The sequence below is a fragment of the Acanthochromis polyacanthus genome, chromosome 12 (genome assembly GCF_021347895.1).
Source record: "Acanthochromis polyacanthus isolate Apoly-LR-REF ecotype Palm Island chromosome 12, KAUST_Apoly_ChrSc, whole genome shotgun sequence".
NCBI lineage: Eukaryota > Metazoa > Chordata > Actinopteri > Pomacentridae > Acanthochromis > Acanthochromis polyacanthus.
Window position 1 is genome coordinate 9,844,138 of NC_067124.1, and position 15,147 is coordinate 9,859,284.

The window sequence follows — 15,147 nt, forward strand, 5'->3', positions numbered from 1 at the left end:
GCTAATGTCCGTCACAAAGTATCAATAACAATCAACAGGTAACAATGAACAGTGAATGCTCTACACTGGGAGAACACAAGACCACTTACCTTGGTCATTTACACACAGCAAGTAAAGGAAAAAAATGCAACATGCATTCAGTCTGAACATGTGCACGGGAGAAACTAGTCAACAAACTGTACAGCTATGGGAGACGCCAGTGTTTACAAACAGTGGACGTCACAAAGTCACGTGATTACCACGCTGGTTGGCAAGAGGAACCAGAGGAAAATGGCTGATGATAACAATGCGAACTATCCTTCCGTGAAATTGTCCGATTATGCTCAATCCTTATCACCTGAGGCCCGACAAAGATACGTGAGTAAGCCTGAGATATCAGGGAAACATTAAAGCCTTGCCAGATCCCTACAATTTGAAGACTGGGTGGGTTGACGATCCTTCATTGTGGCCGGACATTTCCTTCACCAACATTTATTTTTACTCGATTGACACCCCTGGCAGTTCACCCACCCAAAAATATAAAAATTATGAATTAAAAATAATATATTTTCTGTTAATCTTCAACAAGATGTCAAAGAAATGTCAAGAAGTTGCTGTATTTTTTGTCTGCAGTAATGGCTTCTATGTAACAGTAACAGACCCACAGCATTGGTGATCGAAATTAGGACAATTCTAAAAAAACGATCGCTAGACGCATACAAAACAATTTGGTTGCAAATATGAGGCTGCTGGCTTAAGGAGATGTTATTATATATGCTTCATTCGACTTTAGTATACTTTCATCGCCTAAAAAGTGATCGGTAACACATGACAACACTGAACCAAACCGAAAGTGTAGAGATCGCTTTCCACGAAGGATGCGACACTAAATCAATATCTTTTGGTAAATAAGCTCAATGTTGAACATACTAAACATGCGACACTGTTGAATAGTTTACCTGAAGAAAAGTGGGAGCCACAAACACGATCTCTGCTGCTTACTGGGGTCCAATTTTTCCTGTTGATGGCCTGAAGCCACCGCCATCTTCTCTCTCCTGAAATCAGTATTCGGTGAAATTTCAAGCCTGATCCCTTCTCAAAACCCTTCATACAACCAACAACTACACATGATATTACCATTGTGGTAAATACATGTGCAATTTCATTCATGAAAAGCGATAATTTTGCGTATTGTTTCAAACTCGATACCCTTCTCGTAGCAAGCTGTTATGTTACTGCTGGTTCTTGCCAACCAGCAGCGGTCTTGTACCACGTGACCATAACAAATGACGACACGCTGGCATCTCCCATAGAGAAAAACACACCCCTCAAGGTGCGTTCAGGGACATTACGGAAAAAACATTGACATTCGAGTAACTCAGCAAAGGAGGAAATGCACATATATAACACAACCTTGACAATATTCCAATTGAAATATGAGGGCTTTCTAACATGGGCAGTTGGATAATTTAGGTGCGGTTGTGTAGCGCTGCATGAGACAGGCTACTTCACAACAGAGACAAATAAATGCACCGTGTGGCTTGGCAACTGAGTCTTATGAACAATAATTTGATTCAACTCCGTGTTACCTGGTTGTTGGCCACTTTCTGTTTCAGGTTATAATATTTGTGTTAAAGTTAAAAAAACATCATTGCCTATATCTGTTTCAGTCATTTAAATGTATTTTTGCAAAGAAGAAAGAGCTTGCTGCACCACCTACTGGTTGTTTTTAGTTCAGCTGTCTATGTTGGTTATTTTGAATTAAAAGTTTATTCAGGAAGTAACCTGTAGGGTTTGACAGCGCATGAGTAATCGACTGCTTCAGCATACGTGACGTTGTGATTGTATCATCGTTTCACGCTTTGCTTCGTTCAATAAACTCGTTAAACTACGGCCAGAGTTTTTGATTGGAGCGTTTAGCTGTCTGTCGTAGATGTTCAGCAGGCATCGAGGACAGAACAGTGAAACGACAGCATTCCCAACGGACAAGGTATCACCGACCACGCTAACGACACAATGCCACGACGACGCCACTACGCATCAGCATGCATGGCTAGTACAGTAAGTGTCTCCTCAGAAGCATGTCTATAAAATCGTCTCAGACATCATGCTCTTCTACGGGATCAGCAGCAGCGCAGGCAAGAGCCAGAGCAGAGGCCGCAAAGACTCGTCTCACCTTCACCCAGAAAGAAGTAAGTCTTGAACTGGAAAAGGCTCAACTTGAAGCATCCTTTGAAGTCCTACATTGAGAAAAAGAAGCAGCTGCAGCTGTAGCAGAAGCAGAACTTTTGGAAGCTGCTGTTCTGTCACAAATAGATAGACAAGATGATAGACATCTTTCAGATCTCCCTTCTATTGAAAGTTCACTACACACAGAAAATTACATTAAGGCTCAGGCTAAGCTACTAGAAACTGAAGCTGTTAAAGTATACAAAGAGCCTCCATCATGTGATAAGTATCCAGCTAATGTAGTCGACCCCTCATGTGATGCTCATCACTCATGCACCAACTCTGTAACCTGTGGACTGTCATCAGGAGCAAAAGCTAAGCAACTACTACAAATACCACAAATATGAACATCAAGTCTCTTTTCTTCCATTTGATGTTTTGTACGCTTTGTTAGTTACAAAGCTAATATTAAAAACTAAGCTAAACCTGAGAAACTCTCCTGGAAATTTAACAGAGAGAAGTGTCAGTACACAAAACAGAAGTACTTCCAAAACCAAGCTACAAATCACGTGGAAATTCAAAGGAGACAGATGACTGTGATAAACTGTGCCCAGTACACAAAAAGCCTAATGCACTTCTAATCTGCAGAGTTTTTCCATGAGATGCCCATCAATGAGTGCAGGGCATTTCTGAAAGAGAACATTTGCTTTAGATGCTGTGCCTCTTCAAGACATTTTGCTAAACAGTGAAAAACTAAAGTGCAATGCTCAGAATGTGGCAATGAGAACCACAACACTGCTCTTCATCCAGGCCCAGTCCCCTGGAGCAGAGATACTGTCCCTGATGTAGAGCATGGCGGGGAGCAAGGTGCTAACCTGCCCAGTGAAATCACTTCCAAGTGCACTCAAGTCTGCCTTGTAAAGGTGTACCAAGCAGGCCACCCAGACCAGGCTATCAGGCTGTATGCCATTCACAATGAACAGAGTAACAGATCTGTGGTTCGTTCAAAGTTTTTTGAAATTTTTAATGACAGTGGCTCTTGCTCTCCCTACTCGCTAAGAACATGCGCTGGCCTCAAAGAGACAATGGGTAGGAGAGCCACGGGTTATGTTGTAGAGTCTCTAGATGGCACAGTCCACGTCCCCCTGCCCACTCTGATTGAGTGTAATGACATTCCCAATAACAGGGAGGAGATACCAACGCCCAGTGCAGCACTTGGTCTTGCTCATTATAGAGTGTCACGCACCTCGTCCCAGAGCTGGACCCAAACGCCCATACACTGATGCTGATTGGATGGGACATTGACAGGGTGCACAAACTCCATGAACAGATAAGTGACCCTAACAACTCACCCTTTGCACAAAAATTAGACTTGGGGTGGGTTATAGTGGGAAATGTGGGCTGGAGTGACATTCATAAAACCGCAAGAGTAAACGCCTTCTACACGAACATGACAGAGAGAGGTTGGTCAACATGTTTTCAGCCTCACCCCATGTGTTTAACGTGAAAGAGGAACCCTGCGGGGTCCAAATCCCGACCACAATGTACCAGAACCCAGTGACAGATTTACTTGTGATTCAGACCACCTGGGCTGTCGTGTCTTTAAACAAACCAACGATGACAATCAAGTATCTCCCTCTATTCAAGACAACGCTTTCATGAAAATCATGGAACAAGGGATGGAAAAGGATGCAAACAACAGCTGGAATACTCCATTGCCATTCAAATTACCACGCCAGAGGCTCCCAAATATAGACCACAAGCTATGAACCGGCTCATGTCTCCGATCCGCAACTTTGACAGAAAACCAGAAATGAGAAATTACTTCGTAGCCTTGATGGAGAAAATTTTCAAAAATAGCCATGCTGAGATTGCCCCTCCATTGAAAGAAGATGAAGAGAGGTGGTACTTGCCTCTGTTCGGTGTTTATCGCCCCAGAAAGTCTAACAAATCAGAGTTGTTTGATAGTAGTGCTCACTACAATGTACTGTCACTTAAAGGGATAGTTCGGGATTTTTGACATGAATCTGTATGGCATCCCTGTCAGCAGTGTTGTGCATTCACACAGACTTACCCCCGACAGCGTCCGGTGAGCAGAGATCCGGTCCGGTTTTGGTCCAGACGAAAGTAGTCCGGCCAGTTTGCTGGGGTCACGAAATAAAGCGTTTTCTTCTCAAACCAATATGTGTTCGAAAGAGTGATATATTTGCATTACAAAACCGTTGTCCACGAAAAGTCAGACCTCGTAAATGCTTGGCACTATTTTCTCTCCCTTCATATCACTCCGCGCTGCCTCCAGCTGGCAGCCACGCAGGTTTCACTTTGTTTACTGCTCGTAAAGTTAACAACAACATGTCTGACTACAACAGCGACGATGAATATATTGACTTCAGCATTCAGCCAAGGGGATATCTTTATGAACCCGAATATACTGAAGCCGAAATTCACCAGATGGAGTTAGATGAATCAACCTGGTTCTCAAAGGTTCACAAAGTTTTCCTGCTGGAGCTCCGTGATTCGTGCCATCGCTCGTCTCCTGCATGTTGCTCATACCTTCAGGTCAGGCATCATTAAAGACAGTTCTTGTAGAGGTTGGCACCATTGTGGAACCGGAGTCACAGTAGAAGAGTTTGAGTAGGCTAAAAACGCTGTGTTTTTGATCTGTTCAAGAGGAAATGTACACCGAGGAGATCAAGTGCATTAATGAGCAACATGAGATTCCTAAAGGCAGTCCTATTAAGAGTCTAGATCCTTTCTTAGACAACCAAGGTTTACTTTGGGTTGGTGGTCACATCAGTGAGGCAGACCTGAGTCAAGCAGAAATGAATCCACTTATTGTTCCTGGCCAACATAACATTGCAACCTTCATAGTAAAACATTGTCATGAACAGACCCTCCATTAAGGTCAACTCTATACTGAGGGTACTGTTCGCTCAGCAGGTTTGTGGGTTGTTGTTGGTAAAAGGAAAATGAACAATGTTATTCACCACTGTGTAAGATGTAGAAAGTTGAGAGCCCACTCAGTGTGCAAAAGATGATTAAACTCCCAGCTCATTGTCTCTCAATTGACCCCCCATTCACAAATGTGGGTCTGGACTTTTTCGGCCCTTGGATCATCTTTACAAAACGCACAAGAGGAAGTGTTGTCCAAAACAAAAGATGGGCTGTCATTTTCACATGTTTAAGTATGAGGACAGTTCATATTGAAGTGATTGAATCACTCAACACATCGAGTTTCATTAACTCACTGAGACGCTTCTTAGCTCTCAGGGGTCCAGTGAAGAGTCTTCACTCAGATCGTGGCACCAATTTTGTTGGTGTGTGTAAAGAACTCTACATACCCTCAAACATAGATAATATAGCAGTCGAAACCTACCTGTTAGGGAAACGATGCTCATGGACTTTCAATCCCCTTCACGCCTACCATTTTGGTAAATCATGGGAAAGGATGGTGGGTCTGGCTTGGAGAATTCTGGACTCTATGTTCCTTAACCTTAAAGCCACAAAACTCACCCACGAAGTTCTCGTCACCTTCATGGCAGAAGTGTCTGCTATTATAAATGCACGGCCTTCCATTCCTGTGTCAACAGATCCTACTAAGAATTTCATACTGTCCCCAGCTGTTCTCCTCACACAGAAAGTGTGCCCTCTCTCAGCCCCTGTTGACAACTTTGTGACCTCTGACCTTTACCGGAACCAGTGGCGGCAGGTCCAGCCTCTCGCTAATGTTTTCTGGGAAAAGTGGAGACATTAATTTCTGTCAACACGCCAACCCTCCAACATTTGCTACACAATATCACCACCTACTGGTTCTTTTAAGTTCAGCTGTCTGTGTTTTGTGATTTTGAATAAAAAAATTTATTCAGCAAGTAACTTGTAGAAGTTGACAGCACATGGAGTAATTGGCAGCTTTGGCATTAGTGACGTTGTGATTGTGTCGTCGTTTCACACTTTGCTTCATTCAATTAACCTGTTAAACTACGGCCAGAGTTTTTGATTGAAGTGGAGTGATTAACTGCCTGTCGCAGATGTTCAGCACGCATCGAGGACAGAACAGTCACAGTCAGCGTGGAGATGCCTGTGGACTGGGCAGCTGCGGCCACGCGTGTGTCCACTCCTCGTGTTCACGTTACGAGACGGGGCGGGGCGAGTCGCGGCACGACACGGGTCGTGTGTGTGTGTGTGTGCCTCTGTGTGTGTGTTTAAAGTTTAAATTTAAAAAAAAAAAGTTGAGATGCGGAGGGCAAAGGGCAGGTGCTCTAGCACCACCTGGTGTCTATCTGTGCATGCCACTGACAAGTGGGATAAAAAAACAGACCAGGAAGAAAACAACAGAAATGTACTTTACTTGACCATTTTGTCAGTGTGATAATTTGATTGTCAATCACAGCAAATCAGACTTTGAGCCGGCCTTCAAACACTCTATGTTGCTTAAAGTAATGGTGAGTTTCTATGTACAAACAGGATAGAACAGGAACAAGAGCTTGCACAGTGGGTTCTGCTCAAGGTTTGCTCCGGTTTAAAAGGCATTTTTTCTTGCCACTGTTGCCTTAGGGTTTGCTCTGGGGGCTCAGGCTATTTGGATTCTGTAAAGCATCTTGAGACAATCTGAATTGTAATTGGCTATTTGTAAATAAAATTGAGCTGAATTGAATTAATACGATGAGGAATAATTCCACAACTCTGGAAAGTTAATACAGCTAATAATTTTGTCTTGCAATTGCAAGGTAAACAAGGCCTCTCCTTCTGACTCTGTGACTCTTAATAGGAGTAAAGGGCATCTATTGTGTATGTGGACTGATGTTTTTATTTTTTGTGTTCATCACTTGGCCTAGATTATCCACTGTAGTGGCTACCTGAAAATCCGTCAGTACAGCCTGGACATGTCTCCATTTGATGGCTGCTATCAGAACGTCGGGCTGGTGGCTGTTGGACACTCATTGCCACCCAGCGCCATCACTGAGATCAAACTACACAGCAATATGTTTATGTTCAGAGCCAATCTGGACATGAAACTCATCTTCCTTGACTCACGGTACATGCTGTACACACAGTGTCCACACAGTGTCCTCTGTCTGCCGACACACAGTGAAAACATATTTGTTTGTATGCAGATGTGAAAATATTGGCTTGTTAAATATTTTTGTATGTGGGTATGCACATATGCATGTGAACAGTCTTAATGAAACCTGGAAATTGTATGTGTGTATTACTCATATTTATACATTCTCATGGTCTCTTGGTGACATAAAGACTCCATGTTGTAATTTATGTTATTATTTATTTTATTTTACTTTTTTTAAAGTAAAGTGTGAAGTGACTTGGTTTAAGGGAAGACCAAGGTTAGGGTTAGGTCAAGATTACGGACTACGGTTAGACAAGTAGTATTTATGATAAAGCATGTGTGTCTGTATGTATGTGTGTTGCTTAGGGTTGCGGAGCTGACAGGCTACGAGCCTCAGGATCTCATAGAGAAGACTCTCTATCATCATGTTCACAGCTGTGACTCATTCCACCTGCGCTGTGCTCATCACTTGTGTGAGTTAGGTTTGTTTTATCTTCCTACAAAATCTTTATACACACTCACATGCACATACTGTTCTGGCATAGACACAGTAGAGTAGTGTAAATGTTTAATATCATTTCATGTTATGTTAGGCCCTTCCATGTCATGTCATGTCATGCCAGTGATGACATTTTTCAAGCGTCAAGAAATACTAATTTCAGAAATGTGTAAATACTTAATTTTTAATGTAGATCTTTGTAGAATATAATGCAGTAAATAAAATACATTCACTACAGTTTTCCAATTAGCTTGGATTTTTCCTGACAGTAATCATTTCCTGATATTTGCTTTCTATCTTTTGGTCTTCTAGTGCTGGTGAAAGGTCAGGTCACCACAAAGTACTACCGGTTCTTGGCCAAGCAAGGTGGCTGGGTCTGGGTCCAGAGTTATGCAACCATTGTACACAACAGCCGCTCGTCCAGACCTCACTGCATAGTCAGTGTCAACTATGTTCTCACGTGAGTGCCTGTCTTTACCCCTTAACTTAGGTAATTACCTTAATTACACGAATGGAAGATGATCCAGAGACACATATTTATGATTATGTCTGGGATTCTGTGAGACATAACCTGTTTGCATTTATTTATGCTATGAGATGCTGGAGACACTTTTGAATAAGAACTGGTGATATAGTAAACTCATATGATGCATTTATATGTGCATTATTTAAAATGCCTCCATTATTAAAATGTCTTTTTTGCAATATACAATGTATTTTCATTCTAAAAGTGATGTAGGTGGAAGTTGACTACATTAGCTAGCTTGAAATATGGCAGTCCCAAAAATGATAAGATGAATACGCTTGCACTTCATGTGTGCACACCTCCTTTTAATCGTCTCGCACCAACTACAGTGCATTGGGAATGCTATTTTTTTTATCCATACTTTTAGCTCGATGCAACTGGTTCTAACCAACATAACTCAGGGCTAGATGAGCACTCATTCAATACATTATGTATTATGAGTAAGCTAGTTATTACACTTACATTACACTAGCTACTAGTAACACTGCCAACTATTGAACTAATTTGAGCAATGCTTCATAATTACTGGCTGTTCTCTAAGCTAGTTTAGTGTCTTAGTGAGAGTATCACTAGCAGTTAAAAGGATAATGAAGGATAATTCTGGTGATGTTGCTTATTGTTCATGTCAAAATCCCATTATAGTATTATCTTTTCATCCAAAGCCTGATATATCATCTTACTCTATGTTATAAAGCAATAGTTTTTGTTACCCAAAAATGATTAAAATGAATAATTGTAATACTAACCGTAGATTGAATCACTGCCTTTATTAAACCGAATAGAAAAACAGAACACTGGTGGACACTCAGCAGTTGCAAGTCAAAAAAAATGTGGTGTAAAATGACATGTACAGTAGTTTCAAGACAGAAAGAGCTGCTCAGATCTATGCTTTGCTGTCATTCTGTGCTTTGAAAAAGTAATGAGTATTTGTACAAGATATTCACACAAACAGTTGCTGTAAAGCAATTAACTCGAGGTTAATTGAATATATGACATGTTTGTTAAAGCCTGGTTAGTAGAATCTAGCAATCTAACAAGTCCTATTAATTTTGAAATTGCTATTGCAGTAGCCTAGGGTTGAGACAAAGTAAATTGAGTGATGGAGAGAGGGATTTCTTTTAGTAAAAAATTACCTTTTGTGATTTTTCTGCCTTTGATGAGAGAAACATTCCTGTAAATCCTTACGAAATCTCCTCTCTTGTATTCAATGCAATGGTGCTCTTCGGTGGCATCTCATGGTAGAGTTTATCCAAGACTGACAGCTCTGTCTGCAGTATCTATAGGCAGATACTGGGCTGGAGGCCAGATTGCATTTGCTAGGTCTTTATCTTGCAACAACCATCTAATAGCACAGCATTAGCAGTAAAATCACCATTGCAAGCTTCAACTTTTCACTTCCTTCCAATACAGTCAAACTATAAACATGGCAGAGATGCTACCTGCATTACACACAGTATCTTGAAGGATACCATTTGTTTGTCTAGTATCCCAATATTTCATTACCCATGATGTGTGTATTTCACACATATACCAACCCGGTCTCACAAGGATTCGTGAAACTGTCACGTAAATTAATCTATGGTTTCATGCGCACCAACACGATTTTCTCATGTTTTTCGTGCTGCATACAACGAAATTCAAACCAATGTATTTCAAGCGGAAGATATTTCGTGCCACTCAGAACGTATTTCAAATGGATGTGCTACAACCGGAAAAACTACTGCAACGACAGGTTTGATTTTATTTTCATATCTGAATCTTAATCACACCCAGTGGTGTAGTCTACGTGATACGCAGGTATACGCCGTATACCCACTATAAATTTTCCAAATTTCCGTATACCCACTTAAAAATGTGCAAAGATACGTATACCCAGGGGTGTAAACACGCAGGTATACGCCTTATACCCACTAGAAAAGGTCCTGAATTTCCATATAACCACTTAAACATGCGCAAACATATGTATCAGTATGTTTTTTGACATAACGTTAACTTTCCCGTTCATAAATTCATCTTCTCTGCGTTAGGAAGCGGTGAAGCTGGATGGGGCGGGGAAGGTGTCTGGCTGAGAACAGGGCCCACTAAAGGCCGACTGCGGTCCGGATCCGGACCCAGACGCTGTCTATACGGGTGTAAATTTGACAGGTCGCTTCTATTTTACCGGTGCAGCTTTCCAGTGTTTATCATTGGTCTGTCAGCTCAGAAACGCACAGACCAATTATGTACGAGTTCAGGCATCCCACGTGACGCTACTCAGCCAATGACATTGCTGAATGGCATCATCGCTCTGCCTTCAAAAACCAGCTGAGAGATGAGCGACAAAGAGGACAATAGTGATGGAAGTTAGGCACTTTTCAGAGAGCTTTTGGCACGGCTTCCAAAGAAAAGCAGGCTCTTTCGGCTCCCAATTTATTATTGTTTGTAGCCTCATATTTAGCCTAACCAGGCAAATATGAATCATTTGTGTTTTGACAAACACTTTTTCATTCAGTGTTTTTATGAGAAGCCTTATAATTGACTCATTTTGTGCATTTGTTTTGTTACAAAAACAGGCGTTCTTACTTTTGTTTAATATTTCAATCAAAATTTTTTGCACAAAAAACAAATGAACAAAACTCTGCACATGAACCCACAGAACCAGAACAGAAACAGAACCAAACTCAGTATTCAAACAGTATAAATGTCCTCAGTGTAGGTTGACATTCAGAAAAATCAGAAGCCCGAGCTTGGATGGGCTGATACCACTCCTTCTTTCAGTGAATATCTGCCGTGTTTTTGAGAAGATTCTCTGATGGAAGAAGTTGTCTCTCCTCCATCACCTTCACCAGGTGGGGCAGACTGAGGCCTTGGCCTGCCTCCAGCTCAGTGGGTCGTCTGCTGGTTGGATGAGGGGTTCCGCTAGATATGATCCTCCATTACCACATCAGCTGTAGGATTTCTCCTTGCAGCATCTCCTGTAGCTCTTCCATCAAAGAGCCTCCACACAGCAGAAGTTTGAGGTTCCTCCTCCACTTGGTCCTCTAATGGTGGAGGTGTCAGGCTGCTGCTCTTATTCTCTGAAGTTTCTCATCAACAGCTCTGTTGTCACTGAAGGCAAGCTTCTTTGATCTAGGATCCAGTGACATGTTTTCTGCGAGGACAGTGTTAAACTCCATACTCCATTAAATACGTTAGGAGTCGACTCTTCAGATTCACTACAAAGCATCGACTCTGAGAGTTGTATCTTTTGCACATTATACATCAGTGGAGGACAGACTCTGGTCACATGCTGGACATGTTTGGCTCAACATACAGCTGTAAGGCAGCTTTCTCAACTATGAACATAATCAAAACTAAATATTGTTCCAGACTCACCAATGAGCTCCTCTAAATATGTTTGAGAACAGCTCTGACACCATTCAGGCCACGATTCAAACCAGTGGCAGGACAAGCAGCAGCTCAGTTCTCCCATTAAGCAGCGGAGATATAAGGGGAGTGATAGAAGACAAGAAAACAATGTGAAAGTGTTCAAATGTTTACATTTATGAGATTTAGGTATTGCTAAAGATGTATATAAGTTGGTTCAGGTTGTTCAGCCACTTTTTTTAAATAAAAAGTTCTGCACTTTATTTTAAGATATACAGTTACATAAAAAGTTATTTATTAATAAATGTCGAAATGTTTTTGAACCGTACTGAATTTATTTGACGGTCAGTTTTTGATTACATGCAGACCCTAATGTAACTACCAGGTGACATCAACATATATCACACTAATTCAAGTTAGACATTATGATGTTCTGGACTTTTGCTTTAATACATTTTCTTTGACTAGAAAATAATAGGGAGAAAAAAAGGTAAACATTTTACAATTTTCAGACCTTTATTGTGAGACTGTTACGTTTTGTTCTGTGGACAAACGTAGGTATTTCACATTTGGCCATGAGACTGGGTTGTTAAGATTCAGGTATGAAAATAAAATCAAATCCGTCGTTGCAGTAGTTTTTCCGGTTGTAGCACATCCGTTTGAAATACGTTCTGAGTGGCACGAAATATCTTCCGCTTGAAATACATTGGCTTGAATTTCATTGTATGCAGCACGAAAAACATGAGAAAATCGTGTTGGTGCGCACGAAACCATAGATTAATTTACGTGACAGTTTCACGAATCCTTGTGAGACCGGGTTGCATATACAGTGCCTTGTGAAAGTATTCAGCCCCCTTGAACTTTTCAACCTTTCGCCACATTTCAGGCTTCAAACATAAAGATATAAAATTTTAATTTTTTGTCAAGAATCAACAAGTGGGACACAATCGTGAAGTGGAACGAAATTTATTGGATATTTCAAACTTTTTTAACAAATAAAAACATGAAAAGTGGGGCGTGCAATATTATTCGGCCCCCTTGCATTAATACTTTGTAGCGCCACCTTTTGCTGCAATTACAGCTGCAAGTCGCTTGGGGTATGTCTCTATCAGTTTTGCACATCGAGAGACTGAAACTCTTGCCCATTCTTCCTTGCAAAACAGCTCGAGCTCAGTGAGGTTGGATGGAGAGCGTTTGTGAACAGCAGTCTTCAGCTCTGCCCACAGATTCTCAATTGGATTCAGGTCTGGACTTTGACTTGGCCATTCTAACACCTGGATATGTTTATTTGTGAACCATTCCATTGTAGATTTGGCTTTATGTTTTGGATCATTGTCCTGTTGGAAGATAAATCTCCGTCCCAGTCTCAGGTCTTTTGCAGACTCCAACAGGTTTTCTTCCAGAATGGTCCTGTATTTGGCTCCATTCATCTTCCCATCAATTTTAACCATCTTCCCTGTCCCTGCTGAAGAAAAGCAGGCCCAAACCATGAGGCTGCCACCACCATGTTTGACAGTGGGGATGGTGTGTTCAGGGTGATGAGCTGTGTTGCTTTTACGCCAAACATATCGTTTTGCATTGTGGCCAAAAAGTTTGATTTTGGTTTCATCTGACCAGAGCACCTTCTTCCACATGTTTGGTGTGTCTCCCAGGTGGCTTGTGGCAAATTTTAAACGAGACTTTTTATGGATATCTTTGAGAAATGGCTTTCTTCTTGCCACTCTTCCATAGAGGCCAGATTTGTGCAGTGTATGACTGATTGCTGTCCTATGGACAGACTCTCCCACCTCAGCTGTAGATCTCTGCAGTTCATCCAGAGTGATCATGGGCCTCTTGGCTGCATCTCTGATCAGTCTTCTCCTTGTTGGAGGTGAAAGTTTAGAGGGACGGCCGGGTCTTGGTAGATCTGCAGTGGTCTGATACTCCTTCCATTTCAATATGATTGCTTGCACAGTGCTCCTTGAGATGTTTAAAGCTTGGGAAATCTTTTTGTATCCAAATCCGGCTTTAAACTTCTCCACAACAGTATCTCGGACCTGCCTGGTGTGTTCCTTGGTCTTCATGATGCTCTCTGCACTTTAAACAGAACCCTGAGACTATCGCAGAGCAGGTGCATTTATACGGAGATTTGATTACACACAGGTGGATTCTATTTATCATCATCAGTCATTTAGGACAACATTGGATCATTCAGAGATCCTCACTGAACTTCTGGAGTGAGTTTGCTGTACTGAAAGTAAAGGGGCCGAATAATATTGCACACCCCACTTTTCAGTTTTTTATTTGTTAAAAAAGTATAAAATATCCAATAAATTTCATTCCACTTCACGATTGTGTCCCAATTGTTGTTGATTCTTGACAAAAAATTAAAATTTTATATCTTTATGTTTGAAGCCTGAAATGTGGCGAAAGGTTGAAAAGTTCAAGGGGGCCGAATACTTTCGCAAGGCACTGTACATGAGAGCACATGAATGAATAAGACCTATAAAACTCTCTGCATTCAGAGGCAGAGAACAGCTTGACACACATTTTCTCTACCTCCTACATCAAATGCACAAAAGCTTTGTGTTTATGGGCTTTTAATTGATCGGTTGTAAACATGATGAACATTTATGAGCTCCACCTTGCTGTGTTGGGAATGAAGTCTTATTTCCCTCCTGTTCTCCCTGCTCTGCTTTCCTATTTTTTTGTGACACTGTATGAATAGAGTCATGACATGATGGTATGGAATAAATTTCCTATCATAATTCAAGAGCATTTTAAATTGATTTGAGGGCAGCATTTATCGATTTCATTCTCAGATTTCATGATATTGTCTCTCAGAACTCTGCTCTCGCGCTCAAATTTGCTCTGCACGTGCTCAAACTTTGTCCTCGCACTTGGTTACGATGCTGCTCGCGCAGATTTCCTGCGCTCAAACTCAAACTCTTCCTCTTGCTCTCACGGAACTTCTGCTCACGGATCTCTGCTCTGCTCTCGGATTTTTTGTGTATCAACGCTGTCAACCAATAGAAGGCTGGCTAGCTTTGACCAATCACATATCCCTGTTTGTATACGGGTGCGTTCGCTGTTTTTCTGAGGAGCGTCGCATACGGGCAGGCACTCTTTCAACAGGTTTTATCCACTCCCTACCTCCGGGGCTGTAATAAATGTGATTTCTTTTATTTTTTTGACCACTGTTGGAATAAAATATCATTCAATACATACAACAGCATCCGAGCTTCTCATTAACATGGCTATATTGTATAATAATAGCAGCATCGAACACTGCTCTTTGAGGTGTGCTGGTGGAGAAAACAATGTCACCATCCTGAAGCTAGCGGGACTACATACTTGATACTTCACACAGCAGCAGCAGAGGTGCAGATGTTGTAGCTGAGAAAGTTTGGAGGTTGCCACTTCTTGCATTCCCAAAATAGTAGGGGAGTCAGATTTTGTTAAGTGACCCCACAAAATCTGACTCCAGATTTGATTTCATATCATACAATCTGCACAGTTAACTCAACCTGCATATTTCTGTTAAAGTCCTAGTTTTGAAATAGTCTGTCTGTTCTTAATCTGCCA

At 41.4% G+C, this 15,147-nt stretch overlaps 1 protein-coding gene across 1 annotated transcript in view; it reads left to right on the plus strand.

The window, feature by feature from the left end:
- sim1a (SIM bHLH transcription factor 1a) overlaps positions 1-15,147 on the plus strand; it is a 60,663-nt gene that overhangs the window by 14,146 nt on the left and 31,370 nt on the right. Inside the window, exons 6-8 of the mRNA XM_051957277.1 lie at positions 6,984-7,183; positions 7,580-7,686; positions 8,025-8,172. Coding sequence (XP_051813237.1) covers positions 6,984-7,183; positions 7,580-7,686; positions 8,025-8,172 — 455 coding nt within the window. The remainder of the gene's footprint in view (positions 1-6,983; positions 7,184-7,579; positions 7,687-8,024; positions 8,173-15,147) is intronic.